General features: G+C 37.9%; 5 protein-coding genes across 5 annotated transcripts; 2 read left to right on the forward strand and 3 right to left on the reverse strand.

Annotated features, from left to right (window-relative positions):
- Positions 1–1365: 1365 nt before the first annotated feature.
- On the reverse strand, positions 1366–3377 carry LOC111452891 (palmitoyl-monogalactosyldiacylglycerol delta-7 desaturase, chloroplastic-like). Its single transcript, XM_023093812.1, has 5 exons — positions 2957–3377; positions 2505–2870; positions 1816–1922; positions 1467–1730; positions 1366–1414 (listed from the first exon to the last, which is right to left on the reverse strand). Exons 1-4 carry the CDS (start codon positions 3287–3289, stop codon positions 1523–1525), a joined length of 1014 nt encoding a protein of 337 aa, XP_022949580.1. The 5' UTR covers positions 3290–3377; the 3' UTR covers positions 1366–1414; positions 1467–1522.
- Positions 3378–7001: 3624 nt separating this feature from the next.
- LOC111452823 (phosphatidylcholine:diacylglycerol cholinephosphotransferase 1-like) lies at positions 7002–13278 on the reverse strand. The gene is made up of 3 exons (XM_023093727.1): positions 12698–13278; positions 12368–12505; positions 7002–7441 (listed from the first exon to the last, which is right to left on the reverse strand). The coding sequence occupies exons 1-3, from the start codon at positions 13097–13099 to the stop codon at positions 7127–7129; spliced, it is 855 nt and encodes a 284-aa protein (XP_022949495.1). The 5' UTR covers positions 13100–13278; the 3' UTR covers positions 7002–7126.
- A 1640-nt stretch (positions 13279–14918) lies between these two features.
- LOC111452612 (SNF1-related protein kinase regulatory subunit gamma-like PV42a) lies at positions 14919–16823 on the reverse strand. The gene is made up of 3 exons (XM_023093420.1): positions 16384–16823; positions 15479–15824; positions 14919–15404 (listed from the first exon to the last, which is right to left on the reverse strand). Exons 1-3 carry the CDS (start codon positions 16791–16793, stop codon positions 15072–15074), a joined length of 1089 nt encoding a protein of 362 aa, XP_022949188.1. The 5' UTR covers positions 16794–16823; the 3' UTR covers positions 14919–15071.
- Positions 16824–17335: 512 nt separating this feature from the next.
- LOC111452596 (protein TOO MANY MOUTHS) lies at positions 17336–18862 on the forward strand. Its single transcript, XM_023093397.1, has one exon. It carries the CDS (start codon positions 17359–17361, stop codon positions 18829–18831), a length of 1473 nt encoding a protein of 490 aa, XP_022949165.1. The 5' UTR covers positions 17336–17358; the 3' UTR covers positions 18832–18862.
- Positions 18863–19150: 288 nt separating this feature from the next.
- LOC111452854 (PTI1-like tyrosine-protein kinase At3g15890) lies at positions 19151–22571 on the forward strand. The gene is made up of 4 exons (XM_023093767.1): positions 19151–19518; positions 19893–20040; positions 21294–21556; positions 21629–22571. The coding sequence occupies exons 1-4, from the start codon at positions 19475–19477 to the stop codon at positions 22287–22289; spliced, it is 1116 nt and encodes a 371-aa protein (XP_022949535.1). The 5' UTR covers positions 19151–19474; the 3' UTR covers positions 22290–22571.
- Positions 22572–23803: the final 1232 nt, after the last annotated feature.

A 23803-nucleotide genomic window follows, 5' to 3' on the forward strand; every position in this document is an offset into this window, starting at 1 on the left:
GATCCCACATCAGTTGGAGTGGAGAACGAAATATTTTTTATAAGGACGTGGAAACTAATTTTGAAAGAAAAGCTTAAAGAGAATCATATGTGATAGCGATGTGTTTAGGCCGTTACAAGCATATCAGTGTCCTTAATGAGTCGTATGTTAGAACTAGAAGATCATGTGTGAAAAGCATGTGTGAAAAGTTGAAAACAAAATAATACCTCCATCTGTGAAATTAATTGGGATCTATAAATATTGAAACCCATCACGAGAGCTGGTTGAGTTTTTGGGGATACCCATTTATTTTTGCAGCGTATACCCATCATCATCATAAATCCCAACCATTTTTCTGACCTAAATCAAATTCAGAATATCATTTTTGTAAACTTTACCTTTTGTGTAAACCTGAATTTACTATCTATTTTCATCATTATATGCTTTAAAACGTTATCAAACCTTACCCTTTTAATCTATTTGTTCAACACGTCAAGAAGTAGGCCATACATATATTGATTGATTGATATTAATAGGCCAACAAAACCCACCTCTTACATTCAATCAAAATCTCTCCATTTCAAAAGTGTTAGTATTAAATCAACATGGATTCATATTGAATTGAAAATAATAAAAGAACACCGTAACGATTTCATATTTAGTTTTTACTTTTCTGTAGTTAGAAGAGTTACTGTGGTAGTAGGTGTAGAGTGTAACAATCCAAGCCCACATCTAATAGATATTGTCTGGTTTAACTTGTTAGGTATGGTCGTCAGTATCACAATTTTAAAACGAGTCTGTTTGGGAGAGGTTTCCACGCTCTTATAAAAAAAATGTTTCATTCTCCTCAACCCTCTTGGGGGCCAGCGTCCTCACTGGCAGACCGCATTATGAGATCTCACATCGGTTGGAGAGGAGAACGAATCATTTGTTATAAGAGTGTGGAAACTTTTCATTAGTAGACGCATTTTAAAACTGTGAGGCTGACCACGATACGTAACGGGCTAAATCGAACAAATTTATTAGCAGTAGGATTCGGATGTTACATAGAGACGTGGAGTTTGCTGTGAGTAACAAATTGCTCCTTGCTCCTTATGATAGCGACTGTGAATAGCATTGAAGTTCAGCAAAAAAGAGATGAAGAACTGAGTCTACGTCTTATTGGATCATTTGAGATTTTAAAGTGATAAGTAGCAACTACCTTGTGATCCTAACATTTTTCATATGTCCATGTTGTAGAAGTATATGGCGTATCTATCTACCTATAATTGATTACGAACTACCACATTTGGAAGAGAGCTTGAGTAATAGGAAAAGACCCACACAAATTCTTATAAAAGTACATATTGCTCACACACTTCTTAAATATAAATACGTAGTTTTTCCTTTTGTTCCCTACATTATTCGTAAACATATCCCATACATATTTCATAACCTTAAAAACTAAGGTTTCGATATCGAACCGAGACCGATAAGGTTGTTATAACCATAGAGAAATAAAAAGCATGAAAATTTGAGAGAGATTCAACACATTTATGATCAATCACTCGCATTTAGGTTGCATGGCCAATTTCTGCATGTGATGTTGAGAGGGTAATTTCACATCCGTTGCTAACCCCATAGCTTCAAGAACCAAAATCACCCACCAAGTCACATCCAGCTGCCACCATTCTAGGCCATGTCGAGCTGAATACTCAAATGCATGGTGATTGTTGTGCCACCCTTCCCCAAATACAAGCAATGCCAATACCCTAAAAACCAATTGTTTCATTAGCTCATTTACTCAACGACAACAAAAGAAAACGTAACGTAAAAACGAAAGCAACTTTGACGAACCAGTTGTTTCTCGACTGATCCCCGGTGTTCCATTGTTGGTTTCCCCACATATGGCCCAAAGAATTTACCGCGAATGTGAAATGTTGAAAGCTTACGATCCTCACTCCCTACATTTTTTCAATCAATTCAAACCGTTACCATTCATTTTTTCAATAAATTTTTTTGTTGAGTATTATTGAGAGAGGAGTCGTGAGTTTATAAGTTACGAATACATCACCTTTTGAGGAAACTAAAAGTAAAGTCATAAGTGACACAATATATAACCATTAAGTGTCCATAAATCTAAAATCATTATTACTCAAACAAGATAATACAGACAAAACTGAAATAACTACTCTAAAAACTCAACTTAATTGTACATAAATATTTAAGTGTACAACTAATTTAATTGCAGAAATAAAACTAATAGACTCCTAATGAAAATAAATAATTTGACTCATTCAAGCCAGCAATAAGTTGTACTAAATTCTGACAATACAATATTCATTTCATCGTAGAGATCCGTGATTTCTAACCTTCTTTATGTTCATGTTAGCAACGTTCATAGCTATATGTTTTTATGTTAATATTATGTTTTTTTTTTTATATATTATATTGTTATCAATTCCTATGCATGATCATTATAAGAAAATCCACGAAACATTTTAACCCTAAAAGTAAAATGATATTGCATGAGGAAACAATCTTACCAATCCCCAAACGAGGAAGGGAAGCCCTCCGACAGCATAGAGGACAACTGCAAGACCAACATGATGAAGAATGTATGTTCTTCGAAGAAACCTATAAAAGGCCTGCTTTTGTAAATCCTCCACATTGTTTGGTCTTCCATACTTCAAATATCCCACAAAAATATTTCTAAAAGGCTTTGGTTTTCGATTTCCTTCCTCAAAATTTTCAACGTGTTTCGGACTAACTTTTTTAGTCAAACCATACGAATCAAATATCCACGCAACGTGACCGAACCAAAATCCTTGTGTCGGAGTGTGTGGATCTCTTTCAGTATCAGCAAACTGATGATGATACCTATGCGTACTCACCCAATCAATCGGGTCACCCTATCAAATCACATCAAAACAAAGGCTTAACAATCCCAAAGGAAATGAAAATGAAACTAGAGAATGGTAAACGACGTATGATTAACCTGATAGGCATGGACCCCAAAATAAGCGAACATGTATTCAAGCCATTTGGGAAGTTTGAAACTCTTGTGCGTGAGATGTCGGTGATACGAAAGTGTCAAACCGAACATGCCCGTGATAATGTAGAGTACAACGGCAAGCCAGAAGGCTGGCCAAGTGAAGTGAAATGGCGCCAAGAGACAAAGCAAATGCATACCCAAAACAGCAGCAGCAGTACGTTTGTCTACACTTGTCCATTTTCTTTCGAAAATCGGCCGTCGTCCCGACCTCACCGGAGCTTCATCTTCGACCGCCATAGCCTTCTGATCATTGTTTCTATCTTCAAGCTCTTCCATTAGAGGAAAACGGGACGTTAATGGCAGAGAGCAAAGACAAGAGAGAGTATGGGACTTTGGAAGTAGCACTGCCTCAGCTCAAATGCTCAAATGCTCAAATGCTTCGGCCTTTATTTATAGTAAAAAGGGTTCCATTTTATTATTATTATTATTTTAAATTAAATGGTTTGCATGCAATTTGAGAAATTATGTTGTGGGGTAGGTGAGTGGTTTTAGCAGCTATATGGAAGAAGAAATTTAAAAGAAATTGCTCAATCCAATTTATGGTTAACAACACGTAATTGAAATTTGTTTATTTATTTATCAAATATAACGGGACAACATTGATAATTCCACCCAACAAATGTCTATATGAAACTTCTAAACAAATGAGGTTAATGCCTAAAGGATAAATATAATTATTGAAATGAGTGTACTCTTAAAATCTATTAAATATAGTAATTTTGTTCATAGCTATATATCTTCTATCAATAAGTCAAAGATTTGAATGTAACAGCCCAAGTTCGCTTTGACTTGTTCAACCTCACGATTTTAAAATGCGTCTTTTAAGAAGAGACTTCCACACTTTTATAAGGAATGTTTCGTTCTCCTCTCGCCTATTTGAAAGCCCAACATTCGCATTGACATTCAGTGTCTAGCTCTAATACCATTTGTAACAACCCTAATTCACCGCTAGCAGATATTGTTTGTTTTCGTTCGATATGGATCGTTGTCAGCCTCATAGTTTTAAAATGTGTCTACTAAGGAGAGGTTTCCACACCCTTATAAGAAATGTTTTGTTTTCCACTCCAACATCATCCAACTGTGTGAAATCTTACAATGAAATTTAGACTGGCATCCTTTAATTAATGGTTCCTTAGGTCTTTAAAAAAAAGGTAAGAAGGTCAGTGTCTACAAATGTTGATCAAACAGAAATAGTCATTCTCAGGTCTAAGATATTAATAGCTGCCCTATTAATATCTACATCATCTCAACTAGATATGCCAAAAGTTCCCACCTAATAGTAAGGTGGATGGATCTTCTCTCAACTTCTTCAATATCTCTTCTTTTTCCACTTCAAATGTGGACCATACCCATACAAAAATGATATCAAGATAAACTATGTTTAATCAATATGGGATCTCAAAATCTCGCTGTCAGGGTTTCTAACGTCCTAGTTAGCGCACTACCCAATGTCTAGCTTTGATACTATTTGTAACCGTCCAAATTCATCACTATATTGTTCGTTTTAAAATGCATCTACTAGAGAGAGATTTTCACGATCTTTATATAAAAAAGAAAGGTTTGGTTCTCATGTCTTACCAATATGGAATCTTACGCATCCGTGTCGAAAGGGCTGAGCTCACTAACAACTTTGGGAAATGGAGGGGCAGATGACAAATTAGGTGAAATGGAGCATGTGCAAAAAGTTGAAAACAAAATAGAGCATTAAATAACCCTCCATCTGCCAAATTAATTGGGATCAATAAAAATTCAAACCCTTCATCTCACACCTGCTTAGGGTTGGGAGGCTACCCATTTAAACCATTTCAAACCTATATTTTGGATCATATGTAATTGTGTTCATATTACATGTTTCATTTTAAACTATATACTTTCATTGCCACATGTTGTTAATACAGTAACACAAAATCAAGTTCAACTTAATATGATATTAAAAAAAAATAAAACTTTAATACTGTAACATAGCTTTCATCGTTCTAGAGACAAAATATAAAAGAGATGTAGTGGGAGAAGTGGAGGTTTGGGCCAAGAACCAGATTTGAACCGGTGACACGAGGATTTTCAGTCAAGTTCAGGTCATAAAGTCAAAGGTTCCGTTGACGTGCGTTGTAGATTTTTATCCAAGATCTTCTTTCTCCTTATTCTGTTTCGGTTGAGGTGGATAGGGGTCAAGACACAGTCGGGCGCGGCTGACTCAAGTGCCCCCAAACATGCCCGACGACTCACTCCGCTGATGAAATTCGGGCAAGCTTACTCAATATGTGGAGAACCAAGAACCCTGATGTAAAGGACTATGGTAGGTGGCATGTAATAAAAGTTAAACTTAATAGTTGTTGAAACAGTCTACATTTATTTCGATAACTACTCATAATAGTTTTGGATACAAAATACTTCTTAAATACACGTGTCTAATTTATTTTAAATCATGCAACAACGTAAACGTCGTACAAACGAAGCCACTAATTTTAGCTAAGTGATGTCCACGTAAATAAATGGATAATTAATAATAATAATAAATATTGCTGTCTCCATACTCATCTCAACTTAATGCACCAAAAAATTTCTCCAAATATTTGTGTAGGTGGGTTTTGAATGATTAGGTCACAGTGTTACACTACGTTGCGGTCTAATTTCACTGCTAGTAGATAGTATTTGCTTTGACCTGTTATGTTTTGGGCTAAAATAAATAATATGTGTTAACGGTGGACTTGAGTTATTACAAATAGTATTAGAGCTAAATATCGAGCGGTATGCTCGTGAGGACGCTGGGCCTCCCAAGGAGAGTGGATTGTGAGATCTCACATCAGTTGAAGAGGAAAATGAAGTATTCCTTGTGAGTGTATGAAAACTTCTCCATAACAATCACATTTTAAAATCATGAGACTAACGACTACAAGTAACCAGCCAAAATAGATAATTTAAGAAACTAAGCGTGTAATTAAAGAAATTTTAAGGTAGTTCATGTATGAGGTGTGAGCCGGGAAAAATGAGGCACCATTTAATTTATATGATATAGAAACTAGGCTAATTATGGCGTTGTTATTCATTTATGATATTCATTTTATTAAGGGTGGGAAAGAGGTTGTTGGAGTGTAGCACAAAATCGCTAATACTAAAATCTTGTTCCCGTCTCGTTAATTCTTCTTCCCGTCTCGTTAATTCTTCTTGCTCTTGTCGATCCCTTTTATTGTCTTTGGATCAAGTGACCGACCCATTCATCAGAGTATGTTGGGCTGGAATGCCAATATTCCTATCTCATCCTTGATTTATGATCTTTAGGCCTTCCCGCTATCAGCCTCAGTGCAAAAGCATATGAATGTGGAATACTAACTTCTTTCCCCTCAAATTGATATGTGTGATACAAATATTCTGTCACAGATATGTGTGATACAAATACTCTGTCACAGATATGTGTGATACAAATACTCTGTCACATGACATTCGAGTAAAAGAAGGGCACATAAATGGATCGAGACTAGAACAATCCTAAAATTAGGATGACTAAGAAAAAAACTTAAAAGAAATGAAAGTTACTACTTATACTAACAATACACACCTTTTTTCGATAGCTCAAAAATAAGAATTTCATGGTTAAACATAATTTGCTAAGATAGTTTTCACTCTTAGAAACGAAAAAGTAAGAAACGCGCGACCATATCATATCAAACAAGAAGTCAAAAGAAACAAAAATTCTAAAAAAACCAATATTAAATGGGATGATAAATAAGATATAAACTTTATTGGTTAAGAATCATATATTTTTCTTTTCACGATCCCATGGAAAAAACATAAAAGCAATAAATTTAATGAAGTAAATTAATTTTAAATAAAGGGCCGAAGGTAGCATTGGGCCTTGGACTTTGGGCTTTACACTATTTGATGCTGGCCCATTCTGCAACTTAATTAGAACGCCTCGGTAAGAAATAAACCAAGATTAAACGAGTTTAATAATATATCCTTTGCATAGAAAATAAATTAAAAATATGAATTAATAAAATAAAAAGCATTAACCATGAATTGTAGATAAAAATAAAGTCCAACATACTAATTAAAATTGTCCTCCAATCGGGTCTTCTCTCCTAATAATCTGTGGTTTGGGGTGAACACAACCAATTATGCAAAGGTTTTAGCTAACTTAGTGTCCTCAATGTTCTTCCTCTGGCTGGCTTCATAATAATGCCCCGCAAGCGAGTCGAAAAGAATCCCGGCTCCCACGCCCACCGCCAAGTCAATCGTATAGTGACCTCGAGTACCCAACAATCTAATCGCTTGGAGGAGGTTGAGGAAGTCGAACATCCAAGCCATCCCCCACCGTCGCATCCGCCGCATGTCGAGCGATGCTATCACCGATCCCGCCACGTGACCGGAGAAGAACAAGAAGAACGATACGTTTCCCACTGGAAAATCCATCTCCGACCCGAGAAATCCCTACATTTTGTTGGATTATGAAAGTCAAGCATCGGCTAATCTAGGGAATGATCATGGGTTTATAATCAAATAATACTCTTTCCATTAGTACGAGGCTTTTTAGGAAACCCAAAGCAAAGCATGAGAGCTTATGCTCAAAGTGGAGCATATCATAACATGTACCAGAGCCATGCACTAAACTTAGTCGTGTCAATAGATTGGTAAATCCTCCAATATCGAGGAAATGAAAAAAAAGTCAAGCCTCCTAGAAGGCAATAAAAAATGTCTAAGACGAACAAAGGACTCCAAAAGAAAGAAAAAAAACCTCCTAGAAGGTAGTAAAAAATGACTAAAACGAACAAATGACTCCAAAAGAAAAAAAGTCAAGCCTCCTAGAAGTTAGTAAAAAATGACTAAGACGAACAAATGACTCCAAAAAAAAAAGAGTCAAGCCTCCTAGAAGTTAGTAAAAAATGACTAAGACGAACAAAGGACTCCAAATGAAAAAGGGTCAAGCCTCCTAGAAGGTAGTAAAAAATGACTAAGACGAACAAAGGACTCCAAATGAAAAAGGGTCAAGCCTCCTAGAAGGTAGTAAAAAATGACTAAGACGAACAAAGGACTCCAAACGAAAAAGAGTCAAGCCTCCTGGAAGGTAGTAAAAAATGACTAAGACGAACAAAGGACTCCAAACGAAAAAGAGTCAAGCCTCCTAGAAGGTAGTAAAAAATGACTAAGACGAACAAAGGACTCCAAACGAAAAAGAGTCAAGCCTCCTAGAAGGTAGTAAAAAATGACTAAGACGAACAAAGGACTCCAAACGAAAAAGAGTCAAGCCTCCTAGAAGGTAGTAAAAAATGACTAAGACGAACAAAGGACTCCAAATGAAAAAGGGTCAAGCCTCCTAGAAGGTAGTAAAAAATGACTAAGACGAACAAAGGACTCCAAATGAAAAAGGGTCAAGCCTCCTAGAAGCTAGTAAAAAATGACTAAGACGAACAAAGGACTCCAAATGAAAAAGGGTCAAGCCTCCTAGAAGGTAGTAAAAAATGACTAAGACGAACAAAGGACTCCAAATGAAAAAGGGTCAAGCCCCCTAGAAGGTAGTAAAAAATGACTAAGACGAACAAAGGACTCCAAATGAAAAAGGGTCAAGCCTCCTAGAAGGTAGTAAAAAATGACTAAGACGAACAAAGGACTCCAAAAGAAAAAAAACCTCCTAGAAGGTAGTAAAAAATGACTAAAACGAACAAATGACTCCAAAAGAAAAAAAGTCTAACCTCTTAGAAGTTAGTAAAAAATGACTAAGACGAACAAATGACTCCAAAAAAAAAAAGAGTCAAGCCTCCTAGAAGTTAGTAAAAAATGACTAAGACAAACAAAGGACTCCAAATGAAAAAGGGTCAAGCCCCCTAGAAGGTAGTAAAAAATGACTAAGACGAACAAAGGACTCCAAACGAAAAAGAGTCAAGCCTCCTAGAAGGTAGTAAAAAATGACTAAGACGAACAAAGGACTCCAAATGAAAAAGGGTCAAGCCTCCTAGAAGGTAGTAAAAAATGACTAAAACGAACAAAGGACTCCAAACGAAAAAGAGCCAAGCCTCCTAGAAGGTAGTAAAAAATGACTAAGACGAACAAAGGACTCCAAACGAAAAAGAGCCAAGCCTCCTAGAAGGTAGTAAAAAATGACTAAGACGAACAAAGGACTCCAAACGAAAAAGAGCCAAGCCTCCTAGAAGGTAGTAAAAAATGACTAAGACGAACAAAGGACTCCAAACGAAAAAGAGTCAAGCCTCCTAGAAGGCAGCAAAAAATGACTAAGACGAACAAAGGACTCCAAATGAAAAAGGGTCAAGCCTCCTAGAAGGTAGTAAAAAATGACTAAGACGAACAAAGGACTCCAAATGAAAAAGGGTCAAGCCTCCTAGAAGGTAGTAAAAAATGACTAAGACGAACAAAGGACTCCAAACGAAAAAGAGTCAAGCCTCCTAGAAGGCAGCAAAAAATGACTAAGACGAACAAAGGACTCCAAACGAAAAAGAGTCAAGCCTCCTGGAAGGTAGTAAAAAATGACTAAGACGAACAAAGGACTCCAAACGAAAAAGGGTCAAGCCTCCTAGAAGGTAGTAAAAAATGACTAAGACGAACAAAGGACTCCAAATGAAAAAGGGTCAAGCCTCCTAGAAGGCAGTAAAAAATGACTAAGACGAACAAAGGACTCCAAACGAAAAAGAGTCAAGCCTCCTAGAAGGTAGTAAAAAATGACTAAGACGAACAAAGGACTCCAAACGAAAAAGAGTCAAGCCTCCTAGAAGGTAGTAAAAAATGACTAAGACGAACAAAGGACTCCAAATGAAAAAGAGTCAAGCCTCCTAGAAGGTAGTAAAAAATGACTAAGACGAACAAAGGACTCCAAATGAAAAAGGGTCAAGCCTCCTAGAAGGGAGTAAAAAATGACTAAGACGAACAAAGGACTCCAAATGAAAAAGGGTCAAGCCTCCTAGAAGGGAGTAAAAAATGACTAAGACGAACAAAGGACTCCAAATGAAAAAGGGTCAAGCCTCCTAGAAGGGAGTAAAAAATGACTAAGACGAACAAAGGACTCCAAATGAAAAAGGGTCAAGCCTCCTAGAAGGGAGTAAAAAATGACTAAGACGAACAAAGGACTCCAAATGAAAAAGGGTCAAGCCTCCTAGAAGGGAGTAAAAAATGACTAAGACGAACAAAGGACTCCAAATGAAAAAGGGTCAAGCCTCCTAGAAGGGAGTAAAAAATGACTAAGACGAACAAAGGACTCCAAATGAAAAAGGGTCAAGCCTCCTAGAAGGGAGTAAAAAATGACTAAGACGAACAAAGGACTCCAAATGAAAAAGGGTCAAGCCTCCTAGAAGGGAGTAAAAAATGACTAAGACGAACAAAGGACTCCAAATGAAAAAGGGTCAAGCCTCCTAGAAGGGAGTAAAAAATGACTAAGACGAACAAAGGACTCCAAATGAAAAAGGGTCAAGCCTCCTAGAAGGGAGTAAAAAATGACTAAGACGAACAAAGGACTCCAAATGAAAAAGGGTCAAGCCTCCTAGAAGGGAGTAAAAAATGACTAAGACGAACAAAGGACTCCAAATGAAAAAGGGTCAAGCCTCCTAGAAGGGAGTAAAAAATGACTAAGACGAACAAAGGACTCCAAATGAAAAAGGGTCAAGCCTCCTAGAAGGGAGTAAAAAATGACTAAGACGAACAAAGGACTCCAAATGAAAAAGGGTCAAGCCTCCTAGAAGGGAGTAAAAAATGACTAAGACGAACAAAGGACTCCAAATGAAAAAGGGTCAAGCCTCCTAGAAGGGAGTAAAAAATGACTAAGACGAACAAAGGACTCCAAATGAAAAAGGGTCAAGCCTCCTAGAAGGGAGTAAAAAATGACTAAGACGAACAAAGGACTCCAAATGAAAAAGGGTCAAGCCTCCTAGAAGGGAGTAAAAAATGACTAAGACGAACAAAGGACTCCAAATGAAAAAGGGTCAAGCCTCCTAGAAGGGAGTAAAAAATGACTAAGACGAACAAAGGACTCCAAATGAAAAAGGGTCAAGCCTCCTAGAAGGGAGTAAAAAATGACTAAGACGAACAAAGGACTCCAAATGAAAAAGGGTCAAGCCTCCTAGAAGGGAGTAAAAAATGACTAAGACGAACAAAGGACTCCAAATGAAAAAGGGTCAAGCCTCCTAGAAGGGAGTAAAAAATGACTAAGACGAACAAAGGACTCCAAATGAAAAAGGGTCAAGCCTCCTAGAAGGGAGTAAAAAATGACTAAGACGAACAAAGGACTCCAAATGAAAAAGGGTCAAGCCTCCTAGAAGGGAGTAAAAAATGACTAAGACGAACAAAGGACTCCAAATGAAAAAGGGTCAAGCCTCCTAGAAGGGAGTAAAAAATGACTAAGACGAACAAAGGACTCCAAATGAAAAAGGGTCAAGCCTCCTAGAAGGGAGTAAAAAATGACTAAGACGAACAAAGGACTCCAAATGAAAAAGGGTCAAGCCTCCTAGAAGGGAGTAAAAAATGACTAAGACGAACAAAGGACTCCAAATGAAAAAGGGTCAAGCCTCCTAGAAGGGAGTAAAAAATGACTAAGACGAACAAAGGACTCCAAATGAAAAAGGGTCAAGCCTCCTAGAAGGGAGTAAAAAATGACTAAGACGAACAAAGGACTCCAAATGAAAAAGGGTCAAGCCTCCTAGAAGGGAGTAAAAAATGACTAAGACGAACAAAGGACTCCAAATGAAAAAGGGTCAAGCCTCCTAGAAGGTAGTAAAAAATGACTAAGACGAACAAAGGACTCCAAAAAAAAAAGAGTCAAGCCTCCTAGAAGTTAGTAAAAAATGACTAAGACAAACAAAGGACTCCAAATGAAAAAGGGTCAAGCCCCCTAGAAGGTAGTAAAAAATGACTAAGACGAACAAAGGACTCCAAACGAAAAAGAGTCAAGCCTCCTAGAAGGTAGTAAAAAATGACTAAGACGAACAAAGGACTCCAAACGAAAAAGAGTCAAGCCTCCTAGAAGGTAGTAAAAAATGACTAAGACGAACAAAGGACTCCAAACGAAAAAGAGTCAAGCCTCCTAGAAGGCAGTAAAAAATTACTAAGACTCCAAAGGAGTCGAGCCTCGATTAAGGGGAGGCGTAATTTGTTCGAGGGGAGGTGTTGGATTATGAAAGTCCCACATCTGCTAATTTAGGGAATAATCATAGGTTTATAATAAAAAAAGTACCCTCCCCATTTGTACCCATTTGTATGAGAACTTTTGGGGGAGCCCAGAACAAAGTTATGAGAGCTTATGCTGAAAGTGAACAATATCATTCCGATTGTGGAGAGTGTGTTCTTCTAACACATTTTAAAACCAAAATCAAGTAAATGCTCGAGCATAATAGAGCATGACCATGACACAAGACACACCTGAGGGAGTGGAAGTTGGGTGGAATAGCCGAGAATGCCACGGCAAGTGAACATGAACAAGGCCGAAATGGTGGCCCTTGGTCGGCCTTCGATTAGCCAACTCCATAATATATATGTTGTTTGCATTCCCACAAACACCTACAATTTTTCATCCAAATAATTAAAACTATTTTTTAAATTTTTTTAAATTTGATTCTAAAATAAATCATTAGAAAATTATAACTATTGCACAGAACTCAGAAAATAAAAAGAAATTAATAATTCAGGCATGCATTAATATAAGGACGATAACTGATTGGTCGAGTAAAGTTGGGAAAACAAAAGGCTAACCGTGTTCAGAGCCGCTAGCAGCGTATTCAGCTCTGGCCACGAGGACAACACGCGATGCACCGGGCGCGTGAGCGCAAACCCCAAATCGAACGGTGGAGAAGCCGGCGGAACCATCCGGAGAGTGTACTCCACGCCCATAAAGAACAACAGACCCATAGCGAAAACGCACGGTATCCAGTGATACCTCGCCACGTGTGCCACATCTTCCACCGTCCATCTCATACACGACGCCTTCCGGAACCCTTTATAATAGTGTCCGCCGCCATCGCCGCTGTGGAAATCCTTGTTCGTCATCTTCCCTCCGTCCTTTCCGTTTCCGTTTCCTATACCGTTTCCGTTGCGGCTATCTATTCTATGCCGGAGATTGCCGGTTAGTGTTGTTGCAGCACCGTTGGATGCCATCGGAGATCGCGGAGGAGCGCATTGAAGGAAGGGTGGGAGAGTTTTATAGATCGGGGTTTGGTGGCGGAGGTATCGAGGAAGAGGATGGGGATGGGGAAATTTCAGAGATCTCAGATTTTTCTTAAAAATGTGAGGGGGAAAAATGGCGAATTCTTAATGATAAAGTAGGTGAGAGATTGGTGTTCCGTGGCTGAGCTATTGATAATTAATTGAAACCCTAGTCTTTCCTGGGTAACATCTCAAGCCCCAGGCCTTTTAATATATTATCATGATCTGCTCTACCGTTTTAAAACATGTCTATTAGTAAGAGATTTTCACACTTTTATAAAAAAATAATTTGTTCCCTCTCCAACCAACGTGTAATCTCACATACGATTACACATACTCAATTGTTGGTTTATTCAATTTTTATTTCCTAGTTGCCTTTAATGCACCCATATGCATTTTTAAGTAAAAATAACATTTCCAAATTAAGAATATTTATTATTATTATAATAATAATAATAATAATAACAATAATTGTGCTTTTAGATGGTTTAATATTTTAATTATACTAATTTTAGGGTTCAGTTGTAATAATCTTTTGTTTCAATTAGAGCTGTGTAACAAAAAATTGATTAGTTTAATTACTTAATATGACATAAACGTGTTTCAAATTTCAACTTTTTTATTAAAATTATTAAAATTGTTGTTTTTTTATTAAAAAATAATTTATTCAAATTGTTAGAGGCAGACTTCATGGGGCCCACCACTAGACAAAAAAGACTATTACTCAAAATTTCCACGTCATTGGTGGGAATAATTATTGACACTCCACATTTTACATGTGAATTTTTCATTTTTAAAAAATAAAAATATATTAAATTAATAAAAATATCGGTTTCAGACAATGTTATTAAATTAAAAAATTTAGAGATATTTTTTTAGACTATATTTTTTATAAGTATATCTTTAAATAATTAAATAACTTCACACAAAATTCTTAATGAAGATGATGATATTCCCACCAATAAAAACTTTTTGTGGATTAGGGATTTAGGAGGAACGAAATAGTATTCCAGTAATTATTATTATTTGAATTTGTTTTTTCTCTCTTTATCTTTTATTTATTTCTCTTTCTTCTCAAACACCAAATCCAACTACGGATAATGGCATCCAATGGAGTCTTGCCGCGTGTACCACACTCTCCACCCTCCATCTCACACACAAATCTTATCAAGCATGATAATACTGTTACGGGTGCCGTCGCCTCAATCCTTATGTAATTTGGAATTTAGCATCATATTTATTCATTTATAATTTATTCATTTATAATTTATTCATTTATAATTTATTCATTTATAATTTAATGTTGATGAATTGCACGCCATGATCTTGTATTTAAAGGCATTGAATTTGAAATAATTATTCAATTAAATCGTCTATTCATATGGTATACGTAGATTACTATGTTGTTTGACGTGTGATGTAGGTACCATGAAGCTCCCCACTAGGTACAATATTCTTTTAAAAAGAACATGTTGAACGTAATTTTAATGAACTATTAAATATTTTTTAAAATGATGTAGATCGTTAAATAAAAGCTACACATCACATTTATGATCAAAATTATAATTTAGTATGTTCAACACTAGAGATATCATATATGTATTGTTCCCTGATCATTAATTTGGTATGTCCAATAATGTTTAATTTCTTTTTCCTAAGAGAAGTTCTGTGGGCACGTCTTTTCTCTCCGATCAATGTAAAAAAATTTTAGAGTGATAAGCTGAACTAGCTACAACTAGCTACTGTACCATTGGTATACAAGTCATCCAAACGCTTTAAAATCTTTTGAGTTATTATCAATCAAATACACCAAGTGGTCAACCAAATCAAGAGAGAATGCTCAACAAACTCCCACTCATAATCGAACATAAATATAAACAAAACATACAAACATAAATATAAAGAGATAGGGAGGGCTATCAGGTCAGGTTTGTATTTGAGACAGAAGTGAAACCCTAATAGCTCTAATCATGTCCGACAAAGAGATCAGCCCAAGCAGCAAACCATGTTCATCAGTCACCCAAATTCTATGCACATGTTTCGACACTACCTTCTCCATCACTTCCTTCATCGAGCTTTCCTCTCCGCACGTCACCAGTTCTCTCCCTCCCGCCGTCGTCCCCTCCAGCAGCGCGCTCTTCCCGATCGTCTCCGTGAACTCCAATGCCGTCTGCTGCAGCCACGTCTGCAGCGTCGCGAGGTGACACCCTCTCAGATCCGTCGCAGAAAACGTCCCACCTAGCTTTCTTCCTCTCCCCTAAGAGGATTAAGAATGTTAGGAATCACAAATCTCCACAATGGTAGGATATGATATTGTTCACTTGGACATACGGTAAAAAGCTGGGTGTGGGTGTGGTCGCCGCCCAGCTGTGTGCTTCTAACAATAGGAACAGCATTGAGAAAGCTAGATTTCATGCACTTTATGGCTTCGATTACTTTGGTTTTATCTGTAATGGCCATAACATTTTCATTAATGGCTCCCATTTCCTTCACACTTTGTCCCAAAGTCTGTTGCATTTCTGGGATTTGTTGACTTAGAAACCTCAACACGTCCATTTGTGTCAGCATTCTGTAGCTGGATGCCGACTTGACCAGCTCCACCCCAGCCGCCTCCCCATCGATGGGCACCATCGCCCGGTGGATCCCCATGCTGAATAACTCCATACACTCTAATATGCTGTCAACAACATCGTCAATAACCCAAACCAAAAAACTTAATCACCACATTCACAATCAATTACCAAATGACTATTCATCATAATATATTAAATAAATAAATAATATTTTATTTAAAAGGCTCAGGGTTATTGAGAGTGAGTTCACGTTGGTTAATTTAGTGAAAGATCATGAATGAGAAATATCATACCATTTTGGACCATTGTGATTCTTAACATGTATCAGATCCATGACCTAAACTTAACCATGTCAATACAATCCTCAAATATGGAACAAAGAACTGTGAGCCTCGAAGGTGTAGTCAAAAGTGACTAAAGTGTCGAACAAATGGTACTTTGTTCGAGGGCTCTAGAGAAAGGAGTCGAGCCTATTCCAGAACTCCATAAGCCTCATGAGAGGATTGTTGAGGGTTATTAGGAGTGAATCCCACGTTGATAAATAAATATTTTTATAAGATATTATATTATAATATAATAAATATTCGAATATATTATTTGAGTAAGAACATTATGATTAGAAAACGTTAGGATAATTCAGCATAATCTCTGAATCAAACAAACCTGGTGTTGGGGCTCAAAGTCCAGAGACTCAACCCTTCAACGTTATTACCAATAATCGACGACACCGGAACCGCCATCTTCCGTTCGAGATCGACGAGACCAGGACCATCCTCCTCGCCAGCAATATGAGCCAAGATATCAAGCATGGTCACCATCCCAATATAGTGCTTTCTAAGAACCCCAGTCTGCTTATCAGTCTCCATGATCATGGATCCACCGGCACCGATCCATTGGCCAGGCGGCGCCGCCACGGGGACCGCCACAACGCGGTTAGCGACGAGAACGTTCATTGTGTGAGCGAGAGAGGCTGAATACGGCACCTCCACCAACCGCTTGTTGTCCTTCATCAGATCTTTCACCTTCTTCTCTCCGATCGCCTGAGCCTCCGCTTCCCTCGCCGTCTGTTGCATTCTCTTTTGATTATTTTATTATTATTATTTTTTTTTTTTTTTTTGCTTTTTCGGTGGATTTTTTTTTTTTTTTCAATTTTTAATTTTCTTTTGGGCGTTGTGATTTGGGAAATTGAGGATTTTGTAATGGGTGTGGATGGGAAATTAGAAAAGAAAGCTTTCAGGTGTCGACCTCTCAAGGGCTTCGTTTGCATGGCGGTCGTGCATTCGACACGTACCTAACCCTATTATTAGTAATTTTATTATTATTTTCTTTTTAGCTTTTTATTTTAACAAAATTATTAAAAAAACAATCTTTTATTGGAATAAAATGAAATGTTTTTTAAATAAAAAAAGAAAAAAGGAAGCCTTCAGATTTTGCAATGGGCCCACGTGGAGGGCCCAATTCACCGAAGCCCAAGGCTGAAGCTCGAAAATCCCGTGAGCTCCATAAATATGAATAATTAATAACATTCCTCTCTATCTTGTTACAAATCCTCCCCCTTCGAATTCTCGTGACCCAATAAATTCTCAAAAGAACACTATAAATTCCCAAATTTGCCCTTTTCTTCTTCAAATTCCTCCAATGGCGGCCTTAATTCAAATCTCCCATCTCCTACTTTTCATCCTTCTCTACTATCCTTCCCTCTCTGCTTCCTTCACCGTCATTATGTCTGACTCCGGCGCTCCCTCTGCCCTTGTCGACGGCCCTCAATCCGGCTTCTCCCTCCATAACGCCGCCGTCCGTACCGACCCCGCCGAACAATCCGCCGTCTATGATATCATGTCCGCCACCGGCAATCCCTGGGCCACCCAAATCCCCGACGTCTGCGGCGGCCGCTGGCACGGCATTGAATGTATGCCTGATAATCACAATCTCTTCCATGTTGTTTCTCTCTCTTTCGGGTCGCTCTCCGACGATACCGCATTTCCGACCTGCGACCCGACCCGATCCACTATTTCTCCTTCTCTCGCTAAACTCCCCCATCTTCGGACACTGTTCTTCTACCGTTGTTTTACTGATAATCCGCAAATTGTCCCTTCGTTTTTGGGCCAGTTGGGCCCTTCCTTGCAGACTTTGGTCCTACGAGAGAATGGGCTTATTGGCCCAATTCCCAGTGAATTGACTAATTTGACCCGGCTCAAGGTTTTGGATCTTCATGGGAATAACCTAAACGGGTCGATTCCGGTTGGCTTGAACCGTTTGGTCGGTCTGCGGTCGTTGGATTTGAGTTGGAATAAGTTGACTGGTTCGATCCCGAGTTTGGCGTTGGATAATTTGAGAATACTCGATTTGAGTCAAAATCTTTTGACTGGTTGGATTCCAAATAGGATTGTGACATGTCAGTCTCTGATTAAATTGGATTTAAGTCGTAATAGCTTGATGGGAGTAATCCCAGAATCCATTACCAAGCTTAAGGATCTCGTACTTTTGGATTTGAGTTATAATCAAATCTCGTGTCCACTTCCAGTGTCGCTTCAGCATTTGAGCTCGTTAGAGGTTTTGATCTTGAAAGGAAACCCAATGGGTTGTACCATTTCTAATGATCTATTCGACGGCATGTTGAGCTTGATGACGTTGATTCTTTCTAATATGGGCTTTCACGGACCAATTCCTAGGTCTTTGGGTCGATTGCCCAATCTTCGAGTCCTACATCTTGATGCCAACTACTTTAACGGTTCAATCCCCTCAAACTTTCAAGATTTGAGAAACCTCAACGTTCTAAGACTCAACGATAACATGTTAACCGGACGAATCCCACTGCAGAAACAAACGATATGGAAGATGAAGAGGAAGCTTACATTATACAATAACTCAAACTTGTGTTACGACTCTGAGACCGGAGTTGTCGACATGTCAGCCTCACCATATAGTGTCGGTATCGGTCCATGTAATGGCCCAAATTCTGAACCGAGTCGAACCGTACAACACGTTTCTAAAAGTAAAAAAAATGTAACTAGAAGTGATACATCGTCCGAGACGCGTCGTACAAGCTCTATTCTAGTTTGGCTGTTTCAACTAACTACTTGTATTTGGCTCATCATTAAATTATTATAACATAAAGTGTAAGATAAAGCTTATTTGTTTTTTTTTTATATAAATATATATAATTGTGTAGGGTATCTTTAGGCCCAGTAAACTTTTGTGTCACGTGGGCCTGACCCATTAGGTGGTAATTTAATTTAATAAAAAATATGGTAACAGGTAGCATATAAAGTAATATGAATATGTTTATTATAAAGACTAAATATATTAATAAATTTAGTGATTTAAATGGTATTTTAATTTGTTAATTATTATTGTTGTTTTTTTGAAAATGATTTGAAATATATTAATTAGAATCCCCAAAAAAGACAAAAGAACAGAGAGAGAGACAGATATGAAGGCGTGAAGAAGACTACAGGCGCGCCTCCACTCTCTCTCTTCTTTCTCTCTCTACAAAACGCTCTCATTCGTCGTCGTCTGAGCCTCTCTGTCTTTGGAAGCCCAACACTCGGCGAGCTTCTCTTTTTAACTGTTTGACAGCCAAATTCAAAATCAAAATCAAACCATTTCCCTTTTACTCTTTTCAAATGTTTGTTTCTTCCTCTATTCCTTTACGATTCGCATCTCTATTGTTTTCTACGTTCTGCGTACAAATTAAGAAACAAGAAGCTTAGTTCTTCTTTAGTGCAAGTGGGTGTGATTTGGCTCCGTGTTCATGGCCTTTCGCGCGATGTTTTGCTGTGGAATTGGTTCTGCACGGTACGTTTAATACTTGAAACTCTGTGTTCATTTACTTCATCAAGTTATTTGGTACTGATATGGAATGTTTGGGCTACCCTTCTTTGCCATTTCCCCCCCCTTTTCTGTGCCCCTTTTTGGTTATCGCTTAAAATCTTTAGTTTTCTGGAAATCTGATGTGTATTGTATTGGGTTGGAATTTGGGGCTCGGGTGTGACTTTGAACTTGCGAGATATTGTTCAAACTTCTAAGGGGAATTTTATCGAGCACTTTGTGGGCATGATGTTTTGGGAGGAAAGAGTGACATAAGAAGTTTTAGTGAACTTTGATTCTTCATCTGATTGTCCTGATTCATATGATTGAAGGTTTTGTTTGTTGACTGTTTCATTGTGCAGGAAAGGAAGAGGGAAGAAACATCAAACATGGAGGGTCTTTTCATTGAAGGAGTTGCACTCGGCCACAAATAATTTCAATTATGATAACAAGCTTGGAGAAGGAGAATTTGGTAGCGTTTACTGGGGTCAGCTTTGGGATGGATCACAAGTAATCAATGCCTTAACTTTTCTCAATACAAACTCTAGTGTCATTATTTGCTCAATAATCATCCAAGGAAGCCTATCTTATCATATTTCATCCTATCATTGATGTGACATAGATTCTTTGATTTAAGTTTTAAATTTGGAATATTCCTTCTCAACATGTTTCAAGGAAATTGTGCACCTTTCTTGATTGTTCTAAACTTACCCAGTCATTTTAGCACCATTTAAGTACTTATTTGCTTGGTTTTAAACTATTGTAAGCGATTGAGTTAGGATCTCGCCCGTGTTTTATAATCCATTGGATGTAGTAGAGTCTTTCAGTTCAAGAGGTGAAGTTTACACTTTGAAACTTCATGTACATGCTCCGTATCATGTAAAATTTTCCAGATGTTTGTCGCATGATCGTGAAAGGATGGTGTAACGACCTAAGCCCACCACTAGTAGATATTGTCATTTTTGAGCTTTCCCTTTCGGGCTTCCGCTCAAGATTTTTGAATCGCGTCTGCTAGGGAGAGGTTTTCACACCCCTTGTAAAGAGTGCTTTGTTCCCCTCTCCAACCGATGTGGGATCTCACAATCCACCGGGCGCTTAGTGTTCTCGTTGGCACTCGTTCCCTTCTCCAATCAATGTGAGACCCCCCAATCCACCACCTTCGAGGTCCAACGTCCTTGTTGGCACACTGCCTTGTGTCCCACCCTCCTTTGGGGCTCAGCCTCTTCGTTGGCACCTAGTGTCTCCCTCTGATACCATTTGTAACAGCCCAAGCCTACCGCTAGCATATATTATCCTCTTTGGACTTTCTCTTTCGGATATCCACTCAAGGTTTTTAAAACACGTCTGCTAAGGAGAGGTTTTCACACCCATACAAAGAGTGCTATGTTCCTCTTGGATCTCGTAGATGGTGACGCTGGCTGTTTGGTTGGTTTGGTACTGCTTCTATCAAGAAAATTCTTCTCTTGTTCTGTTTGGTTTCTTGGCAGCAGAATGTTACTCTTCGTGATTATTTCTATTGTGTTCGTGATAATATAGGATTGACAATAAATTGTTGCTAGCTAAGTGTGCTTTCGCTCGAGAGGCTTAAGTTAAGTGTTTATGATAAGGAGTTAATACCATACAAGGAATCTTGGTTGTAAATTAATCCCTCTTTTGCATACTTCTAGGATTGAAGTACCATATCAGTACTTCGAACATGTTAACATTATTTGTATTTTGAGTTACCAACACTGCAACCGATTCTGAATGAAATGCTTTTGCAGATTGCAGTTAAGAGGTTGAAGGTTTGGAGCAACAAAGAAGACATGGAATTCTCTGTTGAAGTCGAGATACTGGCCCGAGTTCGGCATAAGAATCTATTGAGTTTACGTGGCTATTGTGTTGAAGGGCAAGAGCGTTTGATCGTGTACGACTACATGCCCAATCTAAGTCTTCTCTCCCATCTACATGGGCATCACTCTTCAGAATCCCAACTCGATTGGAAACGTCGTATGAAAATCGCTATCGGGTCTGCCGAGGGAATTGCGTAAGTATACACGTCTTCATTTATCTTCCATCGTTCTTCACATTATAACGCTCCTAATTTTGTTTGGTCCAGCTATCTTCACCACCAAGCAACTCCACGTATAATTCATCAAGACATCAAACCAAATAACGTTTTGCTCGATCCAGACTTCCAAGCTCGTGTAGTCGACTTCGGGTTCGCAAAACTCATCCCCGATGATGCAACACATGTAACAACAGGAGTCAAGGGCACACTCGGATACCTCGCTCCAGAATACGGTATGTCAGGGAAGGCATCAGAGAGTTGTGATGTATATAGCTTCGGCATTCTCCTGCTCGAACTCGCAACCGGAAAGAAACCTCTTGAGAAGTTGAGTGCAACAACGAAACGCACAATCACAGAGTGGGCACTGCCAGTAGTAGTTGAGAAAAAATACAACGAACTTGCAGATCCAAAGCTAAATGGAGAGTACAATGCAGACGAGCTAAAGCGAGTCGTCCTCGTTGCACTCAGTTGCTCCCATTCACGGCCTGAGAAACGTCCCACCATGCTCGACGTCGTAGAGCTCCTAAAAGGAGAATCAAAAGAGAAGGTAGCCAAGTTAGAAGATGATGAACTGTTCAAGAGCCATCAAGTAGGTGCAGCACAAACTACAGAAACAGCAGCAGCTGGTGAAGATAGCTCAGACTTGATTTCAGAAGAAAAGGATTCAAAAGAGAATTCAACACCAAACCCACATGAGAATAGCAGCTAAGTCTTCTTCCTTCTTCCTTTTTTCTTTCCCCATTTCCCTTTGGAGGCTCTGGCTGTCACTTACAAAAGCATGTCAGAGTGGTAAATTTGGGTACTCATTATGATTCTCAAGCATTGTTTTATGAGTGCAGCTGAGATTTGTATGATTTGTTTTGGCTCTTTTTGTTCTTATTTGTGTATGTGTGTATGTATTGTATTGTATTGTATTGTAAGTGGCATCAAACTGTATCCAACTTTCTGGGTTCTCTCTGTGTGTGCATGTACAGACTTCTTCTTGCTTTCATTTTGTTTCTTTGTTTTGTTGTTTTAGGAAGGAGAAGATTCATTTAACAGACTTGTATTAAAAATATTAGATTTTTTTAACATTTAAAATATAGACACGAGACCGAGGTTCAGCAGCAAACAGATCTGTGGAAATCCGTTGAAATTCATAGAACCAAAGGAGTAGTCATCTCGAGCTTTTGGAGTTTGTTGTCTGCTTTTAATTTAATCGATCACTCGTCCAATAGTTCAAAATTGTTATCTTGAAAGGAAAAAGTCGAGTTGAATTGTTTGATTGTTACAATCGAATTCTTTATCAAATAAATATTTTTTTAAGGTAAGCTACATTTATTTTTCTTTCTCGTAATTATTTTATAGAATAAATATTTGATTATTTTTCATGAAGTGTGAACAAATGTAAATAAAAATTTTACAAATATTATGTCTCTAATTGACTAGAATAATATAAATTTTATATTTTTCACTCGAAAATGAGTCGGGCATGATTGTGGAGGTTAACTTGAGTCGTCTAAAGGTCTTTAAACTTTCATATTTCTATCGATTATGACTTTGAAAGTATCAAATATTCCTTCAAACCTCACTTTTGTGTACAATAAGCCATTGAATTTTCAATTTTATGGTTGAACAAAAACATTTAAATGAAAATAAGCAGAGAAACGATATAAGTAAAGTAAAATAAAATAATGTCCTATTCAAACTTAAGGTTATGAAAAGATGAAATTTATCTACCATTACACAAGTTTTCATGGTCTTCAACACGCCATCACTATCATCCGTACAGAGGTGTCTTGCCTTTACATAAACAAAATTTATATCAAAGCCAGACACCAAGCTATACGAGGACGCTGTCCCTTAAGAGAGGTGAATTTAGAGATCCCACACCAGTTGGAAATGAGAACAAAATATTTTTTTATAAGGGTAGGAAAACCTATCCTTGACCGACGTATTTTAAAAGTGTGAGACTGACATAATGGACTAAAGCTGACAATATCTATTAATGGTGATCATGAACGGTTTACTTTTTCTCTCTTCTCCTCGGCCTCCTCACACCTATGTAATAGACCAAAATCTAAAGTAAGTAGGTCTTCTTGCTTTGCCCAAACCTTTCCTCTCTCCATATGATGAAGCCTTCCATAAATTCAAAAGGAATGGATAAAGAGAGAATTAGATACCTTCATTAATTTCCCCACCATATGAAACAAAACATGATTCCATCTTTGATTTATACATATA

The sequence above is a fragment of the Cucurbita moschata genome, unplaced genomic scaffold (genome assembly GCF_002738365.1).
Source record: "Cucurbita moschata cultivar Rifu unplaced genomic scaffold, Cmos_1.0 Cmo_Scf00014, whole genome shotgun sequence".
Taxonomy (NCBI): Eukaryota; Viridiplantae; Streptophyta; class Magnoliopsida; order Cucurbitales; family Cucurbitaceae; genus Cucurbita; species Cucurbita moschata.

Bases quoted from the DNA above. Each gene is read 5' to 3' on its own strand.
- LOC111452891 (XM_023093812.1), bottom strand. From the start codon at position 3,289: ATGGAAGAGCTTGAAGATAGAAACAATGATCAGAAGGCTATGGCGGTC. The intron at 2,871-2,956 runs GTTAATCATACG...GTGATTTGATAG, and splicing joins TTGGGGTCCATGCCTATCAG to GGTGACCCGATTGATTGGGT. The intron at 1,731-1,815 runs GTTCGTCAAAGT...ATTGGTTTTTAG, and splicing joins GATCAGTCGAGAAACAACTG to GGTATTGGCATTGCTTGTAT.
- LOC111452823 (XM_023093727.1), bottom strand. From the start codon at position 13,099: ATGGCATCCAACGGTGCTGCAACAACACTAACCGGCAATCTCCGGCAT. The intron at 12,506-12,697 runs GTTAGCCTTTTG...GAAAAATTGTAG, and splicing joins TGCTAGCGGCTCTGAACACG to GTGTTTGTGGGAATGCAAAC. The intron at 7,442-12,367 runs GTGTGTCTTGTG...AACAAAATGTAG, and splicing joins CCCAACTTCCACTCCCTCAG to GGATTTCTCGGGTCGGAGAT.
- LOC111452612 (XM_023093420.1), bottom strand. From the start codon at position 16,793: ATGCAACAGACGGCGAGGGAAGCGGAGGCTCAGGCGATCGGAGAGAAG. The intron at 15,825-16,383 runs GTTTGTTTGATT...TGTTGTTGACAG, and splicing joins ACTTTGAGCCCCAACACCAG to CATATTAGAGTGTATGGAGT. The intron at 15,405-15,478 runs GTATGTCCAAGT...TAATCCTCTTAG, and splicing joins CCCACACCCAGCTTTTTACC to GGGAGAGGAAGAAAGCTAGG.
- LOC111452596 (XM_023093397.1), top strand. From the start codon at position 17,359: ATGGCGGCCTTAATTCAAATCTCCCATCTCCTACTTTTCATCCTTCTC.
- LOC111452854 (XM_023093767.1), top strand. From the start codon at position 19,475: ATGGCCTTTCGCGCGATGTTTTGCTGTGGAATTGGTTCTGCACG. The intron at 19,519-19,892 runs GTACGTTTAATA...TTCATTGTGCAG, and splicing joins TGTGGAATTGGTTCTGCACG to GAAAGGAAGAGGGAAGAAAC. The intron at 20,041-21,293 runs GTAATCAATGCC...ATGCTTTTGCAG, and splicing joins AGCTTTGGGATGGATCACAA to ATTGCAGTTAAGAGGTTGAA.